Genomic DNA, 15,654 nt, shown 5'->3' on the forward strand with positions numbered 1-15,654 from the left:
GGGACCCCAGAGAGTTCTCTCACCATCTTCCTGCTCTGTGAGGCACAGTGAGAAGGCTTCAGCCTGCAGCCAAGAAGAGGGTGCTTGCCAGAACCCAACCATACTGGCACCCTGAACTTGGGCTTTCATCCCACAGAACTGTGAGAAATACATTTCTATTGTTTATAAGCCATCAGTTTATGGTACTTTGTTACACCAGCCCAAACTAAGATACAACCTAATTACATTTTTAATAGAAATTTTAAATATAAATAGTAAAACAGTAATACAATTAGAAAAATGGAACAGAAGAAAACATATGTACAATTGAGAAACAATGAGTAAAATGACTCTGGTTTTCTTTAAAAATGAGTGTGTCATCCTCATGTAAGATCCAGCCTTCTTCCTCTGTCCCAGAGGCCCCTAAACTTGGCAGTCACAGCCCCTTGCCAACGGCAAGTGTCTCCGAGTATACCTTGATGTGCGTTTGTTCATTTATAAATTGTATTCATGTGCTGCCCCACAGATACATTATGAATGTCAACATTTCCTATCTTCGTATATATTTTATAATATAGAAAGTAAAAAGTTAAATAGGAAAAGAAATTTGGAGGTTTCTCTTCACATCCTAGTAAGTCACAATGCCCATTCCCATTCACAATGCCCAAATTTTTTTATTTTGGAAATTAAAAATATGTATATAAAAGTCATGAAGGAATAGTAAATCTCATGTATTCATCACTTCATTTTAATAATTATCAATTTATGGCAAGTCTTTTTTGGGGGGGAGTTCCAGTGGGCTTTTATTGAGATAAACAAAAAGCAAGATTTTATCAGGTGCCTGGGTGGCTCAGTCAGTTGCGTATCTGACTCTTGGTTTCTGCTCAGGTCATGCTCTTTCAGTGCTGGGATGGAGCCCCATGTCAGGCTCTCTGCCCAGTGTGGAGTCTGCTTCAGATGCTCTCGCCTCCCACCTGCTGGCTCTCTCTCTCAAATAAATAAATAAATAATATTTTTTAAAAAAACCCTCCCCCATAAAACCGTAAGATGGTTTTATCAAGCATCTTTTCTGAACCGTATAAACTCAGCAGAAATTCTAGTATAGGTATGTGTACATACAACATAACACATCCCAACAAAAACAGTCTCACTGGAACAGAAAGTTAAAGTTAACAGAAATTAATTTTTCCTATCCCCAAATGTTTTCAAAATTTTGAGTCACCACCAGTCTTCTCAGTGAAACTGGTCCCTCATGGCTAGGGACATTGAGATTCTATCCCATTTTTACTGAACAAAAAATACAATTTTTTTTATGTTTTAGTTTACTTTCAAAAAGGAGAAATGACTTGTTTTCTTTTCAGGCACTACTCTCCTCTAACCACTGGTTAAAATACAGTAAAATTTATGGCATGATTTATGTCATCTATATGTTCCATATCTTCCTCACTGAAATTATTTTGAAGCAAATTCCAGACATATAATTTCATTTTCAACTTACCAAAATTATATTTTACTCCACTAAATTAACATAAAACGAAATGAATAGAAGAAGAAATAGAAAAAAAAAAAGAGTGAAAAAGAAGGGAAGGAAGGAACCAACAAGCTAACTAATGAAGGAAGGAAGGTATGAGAGAGGTGGGGGGGGAGAAACATAGCTTGGTTATTATTTTATTCCTGTGAATGTAAATTCATATCAAGTAACAAAAGTTTGGTCTGATGCAAGTTAATTTGCTTTATTTTGGAAATGATCCCAGTTAATGAGTGTTTACCTTCAAAGAGTTCAGTTCTGCTGCAAACCCATTGACCCCGTGCCCGTGTACTTCAAACAATTTTAGGTGGAATTCAGACTCTGTAGGATCATTTGATCCTACCCAGATGGTGGACATTATGGAACCAGAACCACCATACTCTGAGTTTCCTTGCCACTTAAAACAAACAAAATAAAACTCTGCATTTTTCTGCCCTTTGGTTTTATTTTGTCTTGTTTTCACTTTGGCTAAAAGGCTTTGATAAAGCTAGAAAAAACGTAAGGCTACAGAGATTAAATACCCGTGCACAGTAACAATCAAATTGCACCCGTAGGAGAATAATCAGGTAACTTTCCTACAACCTCAGACACTGATAATCATTTCCTGAGCTCACAAATGCAAAGACCCCATTCTGAAAGCACCAGATGAAAAGACGGGTTGATTTTGCACTGAAGCCAAGGCTGTTTTACTAACTGACCTTGGACTCTCCTGACCTCCAGAGGGAGCCCTGTGGCAGCCAAATCTGAGGCTCATCTGAGAAAAGGCCAAAAGTAATTTTGTTTCAAATGCCAAGGCAATGTTTATGGAGTGAGGCAATATTTCTGATAACCGAGACCCAAATGTTGGTGTTCAATGGATTACAGATCAATGGTAGCAATTTCAGCATAGTGAACACCTTTAACAAGTAAGCAGTTTGGGACTCCGCCAGTGTAGCCTCCTGAATTCATGGAGAGGAACATGTGTTGAAGCAGAACAATCTCTAATGCAACCATTTGCATCTCGTACGTTTTGACAATTAGCAATTATGTGGATCCAGCCAACTGTGCTAGCCGAGCTAAAAACATACAGTGACTTAGAGGTAACACAACTATAGACAGCCACAAAGCCTGCCATGCTGGTGTTTTATGATATACACATTGCATAAGCCATTGTGAGATCCTGAAACTCAACATGCTTGTCCACCATGTCTTTGGCGGAAGGAAGAGTGATTTAGAAAAAAAAAAAATCTACCATGCGATGATATAAAGGAGCAGAGGAACTATTATTTAAAAATCAATAGAAAATCTAAAGTCTTAATACTAGTTCATCAGTCTTAAGCTAAAATGAGAATGTAGTGATCCTGCAGTACTTTAGGGGTCATAGTGAGGCTCTGGCCAGGGTTTCATGGTTTTCATGTTTGCCTTCTATTGAGGGTCTTTTATCCTATTCTTTGAGGATAAGAGTGATAAATGCTTTTTATTTATATTATACTTGTCATGCAAATCAGCCTGAAGACTTTCAAAGAGTAGATATACTTGTATGCTAAATATCATAAATACTTTTGAAACAGGCAGTTTATTAATTAAACAAATAATTCACTTGCATACTAATGTACAATGCATATGTTCCTACTTTTTAAATATGGTTCAACTGAAAGACCAAAACTCTCCTATAAACTTAAGGCCATTTATATTATTCAGCCAAGTACTATGCTTTCTGAGCTATAAATTCCCATCATTAAATATCAATTTGCCAGTATCCACCCCAAACGCACCAGTTGATAAGATCGATTATTTACCTGTGACATGCCGTTCCACTCTACCCCTCTGGGAGTACAAAGACACAGGTTAGGCAAAGAGAATACAAGAGAGAAGGAAGAACCAGGCCAAGAAAAACAGTGGCATCTTTTTGACACCACAGAGAGTTGACAAAGAAAGAACCTTGAATTTCATAGAAATTCTAATTAATATTTAATCAAATTGCAAGTAAAAAATACTAAATTATTCACCTTTTTTTTAACCCAACCAGACTTTCTATAGTCTGACTCATTCCTTTATTTACAACCAAAGAGCAAAGCATATTATGCCCATATGAACTACTAACTTAGTAGTGTCTCTGAAAAATAAGGGTATGGCTTACTATCGCTGATTCTTACTATGGCTGATACAGCTGATGTTAGTTCATTTATTCCTATAACACACTGCTTTCAGCTGCACTGGGTTATTTCCAGTGGAAACTGGTGAGCCAAAACAGAGACTCCTCCCAGAGGAGGCATGTGACTCAACATGCAATGTAGGAGCTCAGGAATCTCCTTAACTCAAGTAATCAATCGCGGGGTCACTGCCCAGGGCTGACTCAATGATGTACAACCATAGGACAAAGAGGAGCCGCTCAGGGAGTCTCCCCCGATATGGTCCCTAGTCCCTTCCCTATGTTGTGGCATTGGAAACTACATTTAAGGAGTTCTTGTTTGGTTGCATCAGCTTTCAGGAAAGATATAATGAATGAAATAATGGAGAAAACCAGGTCTATGTAAGCAGATTGTTTATTTACCCTGATAAGAGGACTTTAAAAATATTCCATCTAAAAAAGCCAAATTCAGAACAATAGAGAGTAGTGTGATGGTTACAAGGGATTGGGGGTGGGGGAAGTGGGAAGTGTATTGGTCAAAGAGTAAAACTTCACAGTTACAAGATTAACAAGTTTGGAGGTCTAATGTATAGGATCGTTGATTATAGCTAATCCTACAATATCATATACTTGAATGTTACTAAGAGAATAAATAGATCTTAAACATTCCCACCACAAAAAACAAATGGTAATTGTGTGACAAGCTAGAGGTGGTAACTAACCTTATAGTGGTGATCATCTTTCAAGATATAAAAGTGTCTAATCACCATGTTGTACACCTTGAACTTACACAATGGTTATGTGTTCATTGTGTCAATGAAGCTGGAGGGAGAAAGTCAGGTTAAAAAGAATATATATATTATATATATGCATGTATATAATATATATAATACATATTCTTAATATATGTGTGTGTGTATATACATATATATTCCAGACACTACCCCATACCTCCAACTCTGTAGTTGGGGCTCAGGAATCTATCTTTATGACATTCCCAGAGTAATTACACAGCCAGGTTTGAAAATCGAGGGCTTAGATTTTCAAATACATTCCCAAATCCTACTCATATTTTTAGGTTTAAATCTACTTCTTTCTCTTCAGGCCATAGCCAAAGACAAAGCAGGGTACTCCTTCCTTTCACAGGTCTTTATAGCCACAGAATGAATGTTGAATAATTTCTTGCATTGCTTGCCAAATGTCTGTTTCTTTTTTTTTTTTAAGATTTATTTACTTATTTATGATAGACATAGAGAGAGAGAGAGAGGCAGAGACACAGGAGGAAGGAGAAGCAGGCTCCATGCAGGGAGCCCGATGTGGGACTCGATCCCAGGTCTCCAGGATCACACTCCAGGTTGCAGGCGGCGCTAAACCACTGCACTACTGGGGCTGCCCCAAATGTCTGTTTCTTTTGACGAATGAAGACACAAACTCAGAGATGTCATGTACTTGCTTCAAGATTACACAGGACGCTAACGGAAAGCTAGAAAGTTGGCTGTCATAGCCTCTGTGGTTAGTTAACCATTCCTTTTCCTTTTTTTTTCCCCTCAGTTTTATATGCATAAGAAAAATGGAGACATCTAGGGGCTTCCTTGAAAAATCAGACATAAATCAGGGTAAGTGTAGTTATTAATCCGTATGCAACATTTTGTCTCAGAAAGAAACCTACAGAATGAAAAAGACTTAGGATACATATCAACCAAAGACAGTATGTGGACCTTGGGGTCCCAATTTGAACAAAATGTATTTTTTTCTTTTAATTATGGGATACCAAGAAAATAAGACCACCATTTTAATATTCAATTACATTAAGGAGTTGTGTTTAAATATTTAAAAGGTGACAATTTTATTATGGCTCTATTTTTCAGAGTCTTTGCATTTTAGAAATACATATTGAAATTTTTATGAATGCAACGGTCTGTGGGAAGCTTTAAATCCAATGGTGGGGTGGGGTGTGGGAGTGGCTGTGATGAAATAGATTTGAAATAAGATTGGCCATGAGTTGACAATGATTGAATCCAAGTGATGACGTATAGGACTTATTATGCTATACTTTCTACCTATTCATATACACATTTTATTTTATTATTTATTTTTATTTTTTTAAAGATTTTATGTATTTACTCATGAGAGACACAGAGAGAGAGAGAGAGAGAAGCAGAGACACAGGCAGAGGGAGAAGCAGGCTCCATGCAGGGAGCCCGACATGGGACTTGATTCCAGATCTCCAGGATCTTCAGCCCTGGGCTGAAGGCGGCGCTAAACCACTGAGCCACCCGGGCTGCCCATCATATACACATTTTAAATTTCTCACTAAGAACCATGTTTTTAAGAATCCAATTTCCTCAAGGGTTGGCTTACAATTTTGTGGGTTATTTGACCTATATAAAAATATGCTTATTGGTGAGGTCCACAACTTGATAGAATATCAATAGCTTTATGCCTCCACCAGCCTTCCACCATGACCGTAGGAGATAAATGCCAACCGGTAAAGCAGAAACAATGGTTCTCTCGTAACTCTTTCCAAATAGCTGCATACTTCTACAACCTGTCGCACTGTGAGAAGCCTAAAACTGCAATAGGTAAACTATTAAAATAATAAAAACAGTTTAATAAATCATAGTAATTATGAAAGAGCAATCAACATATCGTAAGAGTTTTCATAACTCAGAGTATGCTTGGGGAATTATTGTTAATTGCATCAAAGTACAAGGAGGACACCTGTCCACATCTGGCTTGGGGGTCACCTAGTTAGGGGGTCAGGTTTATTCTTTTGGGGGGGGGTCAGGTTTAGCACCAATTTCCAAATATGCTCAGGAAGCTGCAGCACCCAGACTTTGAGGCTGGACACTCTGCCTTCCTCCTTCGTTCCAGGCCCCCCCTAACTTGTTCAAAAATCTACAGAGCTGTGAATCTTGAAGGGCAGGATCTACCAGCATTCATTACAACTTCAGAGGTAGGAGGCTTCCAAGTTATATGAAATGTGTTCAGGGTATGTTCTTTGAACAGTAATTAAATATTCTATTATTTCAATGAATTTTTCAATGAAATATGCTATTTCAGTACAAGGAAACTGGAAAAAGCTTTGTTTTATGACCTGGAAGTGGAAATAGTCTAAGGGGAAACAGAGATAGATTTCTGGAAAGATGTCTAATGTGTTTATTTGTCTTCCAGAACTCCAAATAGTTGCATTGGCAGGCAGGCTGCTCTATAACTGCCCGCTTCTGAAGACTCAGAGGTGTTTACAGAAACTGAAAGTTCCAGCAGTATATTTCCATGAGCTCATTACCAGTTCTGTTATATCCTTTAGATGTTGCCTATACAAATGAGTATCCATGCAGTATAAACCCCTGCTCTGATATTTTGTTTTAATTACAACGTAGCAAAGTCAGATATGTAATTACTGTAACATCAGGGCATCCTTTTAGAATCCCTGCTTTGGTCACCATTATTCAAAGCAACTCCAATGCCATTTCTTGCCTGCCTCTTTATGCTAATCAGCCTAGCTCACTCGGCTCCTCCTCCTTCAGCTTCCCTTAAGAACTGTTCACTTTCAGCTGTCACGGAGGGTAACTCAGACCAGGCTTAGGAATCACTTGATTTAACTCAGCAGCACTTTAAAAATTTTGTGTCTATTACTCTAGCAGTCCTCTCTAAATACCAGAGGCATTAGATTTCATGTCAGCAGATGTCAAAAACTGCCAAAAACTGTAATTGGTTAGAAATAGTTATTTTGTAGGATTTTACATTATAAGGGGAAAGCTCCAAAGTGCTCTGAAATGAAAGAAGAATTAAGTTGTGTTTTTATCCAAACGAATTGGCATCTTTATATGTAGGGGAAGTTATGCTAGCAAATATTTATTTCAAGAACCATGACCAGGAAGCACTTTGGAAGTTTATTAGAGAAGTAAATGTTTTACACTCAAGGACAGGATCTGCATGTACCTCTGTGGCTCTGGGTATCTGGTGAAGATCATTTTAGGTAACTGACCAAGGGCAGGAAATGCCCCAGTGATACTGGACCCACAGCCATATTGCCAGCACCATGTCTACTATACAAAGAAAAGGCAGCAGCCACCTGTTTGACAGTTTGTCCACCTGTAAACTGAAGTTTCCAGAAGACCAGCGACAGCAAGGTGAGTCAGCCAGGCTAATGCACTATGTGTTCAGTGATTTCCTGGCCATTTGCACTCCAGGAAGAATGGTAGGCTGGGGAAGGACCTGGGGAACCTGGTTGTGAAATGCTTTACAATATTTGATTTTTTAACTCTGAGAATAGGCATAATAGTGATGCCTAAGGGTGAGTTAACTTGGATTCACTATTGGTTTTAAAGGACTATGGGAGACTATCAAGAATGCACATTCTTTGGACTTGTCATTATGAAGTTTATGTGCTTAAACTTCTGGCCACTGTCATTTTTCTAGAGTATACTAGCCTTGGGTAATTCAAAATACCCATCCAGGTAAAGCTGAATCAGCTACAAAGGGAATTTGCTGACACCAGCTTTAAGTTAGCCTGGAACTATCTTCCCCGTCCTGCCACTAATGTCACACTTTTGGATTTAAAGTTTAAACCTAATTTTTGCCTGGATCTCTGACTCGTTTGTTTGTGGGAAAAATAAATATATTCTTGGCTCTTTCCCTGTTATAATGTAGGAACAGCTGGAGCCAGGCAGGGGAAAGTGTCGCATTTCACACGATGGGTGCTCATTCAGACTAAACTATCTACCTGGCAGCCATTTTCACCATCAATCTTTTTAAAATTTCAAATCCACTACCCAGCTGCATCAATTAGTGGCAGATGGTTGACATGAGTAGACAAGATCATCCCTCCAATCCATTCTGTCACTGACAGCAAGGGACACTTGAGAAAAAGGCAGGGTGCTGTCATAGATGACATCATCACTCCCCAGAGGTTAAGAATGGCCTCAGATATTTCTAACTTGCCTTCAATAGCTGCTGATGGATCTGTCTATGTATGGATCTAGGCTAAGAGCTTTTTATTTACTTTTCCATAGACATAGTTTTAGATTTTAGTGGAATGGAAAGTGTTGGCTAGCAGGCTAAAACCTCCCGTTTCCAAGGTGGCATCTGTGTGCTGACATTTGCGTGAGCTGTCAGGCCACCTCCCTGCATTAGTTCCTGGACCTCATGCTGCACAAGGCTTGGCATAGTGTGGATAGAAAATATAATAAATGGAAACAGCAAAAACTTTTAGGACCATTCTGTATCATCAGGGATTATATAAGTTATTTTAAACTAACTGCCTTAGGATGTAAAGTCCTGGAATGTGCCAGGGTTTAATCACAGCACTGTAAAATTCTTGCCCTTCAATTAGTAAACCCTAATTCATCATAGGTTTTTTTGTTGGCTTTTCATTTTGTTTTAAATGTCTAAAGTAACCTCCCCCCTCCAATTCCTAACATATTTATTATATAAAATTTGTTAGGGGAGCATAAAGGAGGTAGTAAAAATCATCACCCAAAGATAGTTGCTATTAACATTTTAATGTATAGTCTTGTAGCCTTTGCTTCTGTGCATATGTACAACGTATTCTTTTGCTTGATTTTTAAATAGAGTTATTTCATATGTCATTGTTTTGTAAACTGCTTTTTAATTTAATAATTGATTATGAACAAATTTCCATGTCATCATATATTCTTCTACAACCTTATTTTTAACAGTTGCATACTATTCCTTTATATGGATATAACAAATTTCTTAGGCAGTTCTCTATGATTAGATATTTTATTTTTATTTTTCACTATTACAAGCAACATGTGTTTCACATAAGCTAATGGGTAAATAATTGCAGAGATAAGATTATTTTGGGGGGATACATTCTTAGTGGTGGAATTGTGAGGTCAAGGATATGTATGTTTCTAAGATTTTGTGTTCGTTTTTTTGCCAATTGGTCCTCCAATCAGAAGTTCAGGGGTATATTCTCAGTAGTACTAGGCATTATTTTTAAAAATCTCCCCCAATTTTATAAGCGGAAATACCATCCCGCTGTTGATTTAATTTAAAGCAGGCTGTCTTAATGTTCTCTCCTCTTATTGGCCATAACCAGAGGACACTGGAAAAATCATTATGATGACATACTTCCCAAAATACCAACAAGACTAGAAGTCTGGTCTCTTTACTCATACTGAAGCTTTTGCCTAGAATGTTTTGAAAGCAACCATATTCTTCCACAACCGAGTCTCAAAATATCAGCCCACATAAACCACAATCCATAAAGTTGTAAAGTATGCTAATGCGATCCAGACTGGCCATTGACTGCTGCAAGAACTGTCATTGAGAGGTCTGAATTGACAAGTGACACTGGGCAGTGTTTGCTATGCTGCTAAATAGCATACTAGTTAGTGTTTGAGAGTTTAAAAGTATTCATTGAGTATGGTGGCCTTGGTTTTTCCTCCAAGCTATATTTGCACCTTGCTATTATGCAAAGTTTAGCGAAGTTCCAAGAAAGCAAAGCCATTAGTTTCAGAGAGTGAGGTCCAGCTGTGGATTTATTCACGGAAGCATTCTGAGTTTGTGGTTTTGGCCTACCCTCAGCCACACCAAGGTTCCAGCTTTTTAAGTTAACATATAGATCATAATTAACTGACATTTAACTCTTGAGACGGCATAACCAGATTCAACATGTATATACTTTCTAACCCTCCATGCTCTATGTTAAAGCGCTTTATGTTATAAAACTACTTTTTGGATGATCACTTAGATAAAAGTCACTTATTCTTTAGCAGCTATCTGAACAATGACTATGCAAAGCACTGTGCCAGTCACTGGGCACATCAGTTGAATCATGCCAACTAAGCCACGGTTTCCAGTCTACGTGGTATTTATATTCTACAGCAACAGATTCAATATAGTCCAGAACCAAAGGTCAGTAGGCTGGCTCCTCTCTCTAACTGTTGCTGTCTGATAGCTTCTGTGAGAGTTCAAATCCGTTTATCTATAACATTGATCTGAGACTATATTTGTAAACATTGATTTATACCTACAAAATTTCAACAAAGTTCAGTACACATTACTGTATGTACTAGGCAAACTTAACCAGATTTATTTATTTTTTTTTTAAATTTTTATTTATTTATGATAGTCACAGAGAGAGAGAGAGGCAGAGACACAGGCAGAGGGAGAAGCAGGCTCCATGCACCGGGAGCCCGACGTGGGATTCGATCCCGGGTCTCCAGGATCGCGCCCCGGGCCAAAGGCAGGCGCCAAACCGCTGCGCCACCCAGGGATCCCAGATTTATGTTTTATAATGCTGTAGGCTAAAAATTACACAATTTTCAATACATTTCCTTATTCAATTCTTACAATAATCAGGTGAGGTAGTATATTAATCAAGATTCTCCAGAGAAACAGAATCTATAGGATGTGTGTGTTTGTGTATGTGTGTATGTGTGTGGATAGATAGAGACAGAGACAGAGATAAAGATAGAAATTTATTGAAGGGGAACCTGGGTGGCTCAGTCAGTTGAGTGTCTGACTTGAATTCGGCTCAGGTCAAGATCTTAGGGTCCTGGAATTGAGCCTCCACTGGGGCTCCGAGCTTGGTGTGGAGTCTGCTTGAGACTCTCTCCCTTTCCTTCTGCCCCTCCCTGTACTTGCATTCTCTCTCTCTCTGTCTTTCAAATAAATAAATAATCTTTTAAAATAAAAAAATATATATTTTAAGATATTGCCTCACACAATTGGGAAACTGGCAAGTCCAAAATCCTCTGTGTGGGCCATCAGGCTATAGTCCCAGGCAAAGAGCTGACCAACGTTGTGGTTGAAATCCGAAAGCAGTCTACTGGTAGAATTCCTTCTTGCTTAGGGCAGGTCAGTCTTTTGTTATGTCCAGACCTTCAGCTGATTAGACGAGGCCCACCAACATCCTAGAGAGCAATCTGCTCTACTCATAGTCCATCAGTTTAAATGTCAATCTCATCCAAAAGCACCCTCACAAAACATCCAGAATAATGTTTGACCAGATATCAGGCACTGTGGTGCAGCCAAGTTGACACATAAAGTTAACCATTGTTAATGTTCAGCCATTGTTAATGGATAATGCAGCATTATCCTCAATTTCAAAGATGTGAAAACTGGGAATCCTCAAAGTCAAGTGATTTTTCCAAGGTTATGTAGTTATTTAGGCCTACTTTCTGCTATATATAGCTAACTCGTAAAATCCATTATTCCTAATGTTACAATGTTTAATTTTCTTCATTGATTCATATCAAAGGATCTTCTCTGCAAATACTCAAGATGCATTGAGATTCCTTCTGAATTTGCTTGTTCTGACACCAGCTGGGTGTGCTACTAATTAATCCAATTCTGGCATTATCCAGACTTAGTAACTCAAAAAGTTGAGGGCTCAGTCTCATAAGACTGATCATTTCAAAACATCAGCCACAAATTTCAGGTGTCTCCAAGCCACCTGCATTTCTGCCTGCATGGCTACAAATTGAAGGCTTCCCACAACTCTCCCAGGTTTTAAAATTTGCTAAATGACTCATAGAACTCAAGAAAGCCCTGTATTTTTTATTACCATTTTATTATAAGGGAAGTAAATGAATAGCCTGCTGAAGAGATACATAAGGCAAGGTGTGGGAAGGCTCTGAGCACAGGAGTTCTGTCCTCGTGGAGTCAGGTTATACCACTCTTCCAGAACATCAGTAAGATCACCAACTAGGAGTCTTGTTCTGTCTGCAAAACCATTTTACTCACATTTAAAGGCACAGATTGGTGGAAACAAATATAGACTACTTTAAAATAATTAGAAAGGAGAGAGTTCATATTCTATTAGATTTGATCACATTCAAGCTCCCACCCACTACAGGAGTCCTTTCCATTGAAAACTCCTTAATGGATGGCCATATATATATAAGGATTTGGAAAATATATGTGATGGCTTAAATTTCATTTTCCCACCTCACACTCATTAGGATGGCTACTATCAAAAGAAAAAAAACTTGGAAAATAACAAGTGTTGGCATGAATGTGGAGAAATTAGAATTCTTATCCATTGTTGGTGGGAATACAAAATGGTACATCTGCTGTGGAAAACGGTATGACAGTCCCTCAAAAACTAAAAATAGAATTATCACGTGATCCAACAATTTTACTTTTGGGTATAAACCGAAAAGAAGTGACAGCAGAGACTCAAATAGATACTTTACACCAACGCTCATTAGCAGCATTATTCACAATAGCCAAAAAGTGGAAGCAACCCATCGTCCATTGACAAATGAATAGATGGACAAAATGTGGTGTATACATATGATAAAATATTATTCAGCCTTAAAGAGAAAGGAAATTCTGACACATGCTACGGCATGGATGAATCTTGAGGACATTATGCCAAATGAAATAAGCAAGTCACAAAAAGATAAATACTACATGATTCTACTAATATGAGATTGCTAGAGTTGTCATTCACCAAAACAGAAAGCAGAATGGCAGTTGCCAAGGGCTGGGAGAGGGAATAAGAGGTTATTATTTAATGTTATAGTGTTTCAGTTTTGTGAGATGAATAGGTTCTAAAGATTGGTTGCACAACAGTGTGAATGCAGTTAGCACTATTGAACTGCTCACTTAAAAATGATTAAGATGCTAATTTATGGTATCTGTATTTTACCAAAAATTTTTTAAAGCCAGAGCTGCCCAAAGCCAGCCCTAATTAAATTTCTGAATATGAACTTTAAATAGTAAAAACCAGGATGCCTGGGTTGCTCAGTGGTTTAGTGCCTGCCTTCGGCCCAGGGCGTAGTCCCGGAGTCCCGAGATCAAGTCCCACATCGGACTCCCTGCATGGAGCCTGCTTCTCCCTCTGCCTGTGTCTCTGCCTCTCTCTGTGTCTCTCATGAATAAATAAATAAAATATTGTTTAAAAAAAGCAAAGACAAAACAACCTTCATTTTCACTTTTCCTAAAACCAAAACTAGAAGAAAACATCCTGCTCATCTCTGATTCCCAAGAGTTAGTTTTTTGAAAATTTTAATGAAATTAATAAACTCTTAATTTCCATAAAAGGAAACAAAACATTACCTCTATTAGAAATGACAGAGAGTGTCATTATAGATCCTATAGCTATTAGAAGGATAATAAAGGAATATTATGATTAACGCTGTGCCAGAAAGATGCAAAAAAATTTTTTTTCAACTGCCATTCATGCAGAAACTCTAAAAGGATTTAGAATAGAAGGGAATTTCCTCAACCTGATAAAGAATATATTTGAAAAACTGACAGCTAACATAGTACTTTCACTATCAATGAAAGATTTAATACTTTCCTACTAAGATTGGGAAGAAAATAAGGATGTCTGCTATAAGCACTTCTATTCAACATTATGGAATAGGACTGAAGGTCCTAGCCAGTGTAGTAGGTTAAGAAAAAGAAATAGAAGTCTCACATATTGGAAAGAAAAACTATATTCACAGATGAATGATACTCGGTATAGAAAAATCTTTAGGAATCTACTTTAGGAAAAAATAGTAGAACTAATAAATGAGTTTACCAAGGTCACAGGATAACAGTGTACAAAGCCAATATACAAAAAAAAAAAAAGTATTTCTATATATTAGCAAAGAATGAATGGAAATTGAAATTTTTTATTCTTTTAGTAGTACCTTTTTTATAAAAAAATACTTAAGTATTAATTTAACAAAATATGTGCAAGACCTATACACTTAAAACAAATAAACATTGCAGAGAAAAATTAAAGAAGATGAACTAAATACACAAATTGGAAGGCTCAATATTGTTAAGATATCAATCCTCCTCAGATGGATCTAAAGAGTCAAGGTCATCTCAATCAAAATTCCTCCAGACACTTTTCTTTTTCATTGACAAGCTAATTTAAAATTTATAAGTAAATGCAAAGAACCTAAAATAGCTAGATGAATCTTGAAAAAGAAGAACAAAGGTGGCAACTTATGCTTTGGATTTCAGGCCATAATAATCAAGATGGCGTAATATTGGTATAAGGAGAAAAAATTGATTATTGAAACAGAAGAGGGAGCCCAGAAATTGACACATTCATTTTTGGCCAATTGATTTTTGACAAAGATACTAAGATGATTCAAAGAAAGAAAAGATGGTATTTTTTGAAATAGCTCTGGAACAAATGGCTAAAGATGTCACTTAAAATGGACCTTGTTACCGTCCTCACACAAAACTTAGTTTGAGATAAATATGAAAACACAAAAGCTTAGGAACACATAGGAAAATATTTTCACAAATTTGTAATAGATAATTTTTAGACAGACACGAAATAATAAACTAGACTATAAACATTAAAACTATTTGTTGTTTAAAAGATAGCATTATTGATACAAGAAAAGAGAAGACTGAGGGGCACCTGGGTAGCTCAGTCAGTTAAGCATCTGCCTTCGGCTTATATCAGAACCCTGGGGTCCTGGGATCTAGCCCCATGCTAGATCACTGCTCAGTGAGGAGCCTTCTTTTCCCTTTACTCCTCGCTCTTGCTATCTCTGTCACTATCTCTGTCTCTCTCTCTCAAATAATAAAGTATTAAAAAAAAAGAGAGAAGACTGGGAGAAAACATTTGTGATATATAGATCTGAAAAAAAAGCTTGTAATCGGAATATGTAAAGAACTCAGCATAAACCATTTGATTTAAAAATAGGCAAATGATCTGACACTTTAGAAAAAGGTTATACAAATGTCCAATAAGCACATCAGAAAATGCTGAACATAATTAGTCATCAGAAAAATGCAAATTAAAAACACTGTGAGAGGGACGCCTGGGTGGTTCAGTGGTTACACATGCCTTCGGCCCAGGGCATGATCCCGGAGTCCTGGGATCAAGTCCCACATCAGGCTCCCTGCATGGAGGCTGCTTCAATCTCTGCCTCTCTCTGTGTCTCTCATGAATAAATAAATAAAATCTTAAAAAAAAAAAAAGAGAGAGAGAGAGCACTGTGAGAGATCACTTCACATCCACTAGAATGGCTCAAGTTAAAAACACCAATGATGATGTGTTGCGGAGAACATGGAACAACCAGAAGTCCCATTTATTGTT

At 37.5% G+C, this 15,654-nt stretch overlaps 1 protein-coding gene across 1 annotated transcript in view; it reads left to right on the top strand.

Moving 5' to 3' along the window:
* The first annotated feature begins 7,156 nt into the window (after positions 1-7,156).
* RANBP3L (RAN binding protein 3 like) overlaps positions 7,157-15,654 on the top strand; it is a 44,190-nt gene continuing 35,692 nt past the window's right edge. The window contains exon 1 of the mRNA XM_072824880.1: positions 7,157-7,753. Within this exon, the coding sequence (XP_072680981.1) occupies positions 7,663-7,753 (91 nt within the window). The 5' untranslated portion in view covers positions 7,157-7,662. The remainder of the gene's footprint in view (positions 7,754-15,654) is intronic.

This window comes from Canis lupus, chromosome 4 (assembly GCF_048164855.1).
Source record: "Canis lupus baileyi chromosome 4, mCanLup2.hap1, whole genome shotgun sequence".
In the NCBI taxonomy this organism is placed as follows: domain Eukaryota; kingdom Metazoa; phylum Chordata; class Mammalia; order Carnivora; family Canidae; genus Canis; species Canis lupus.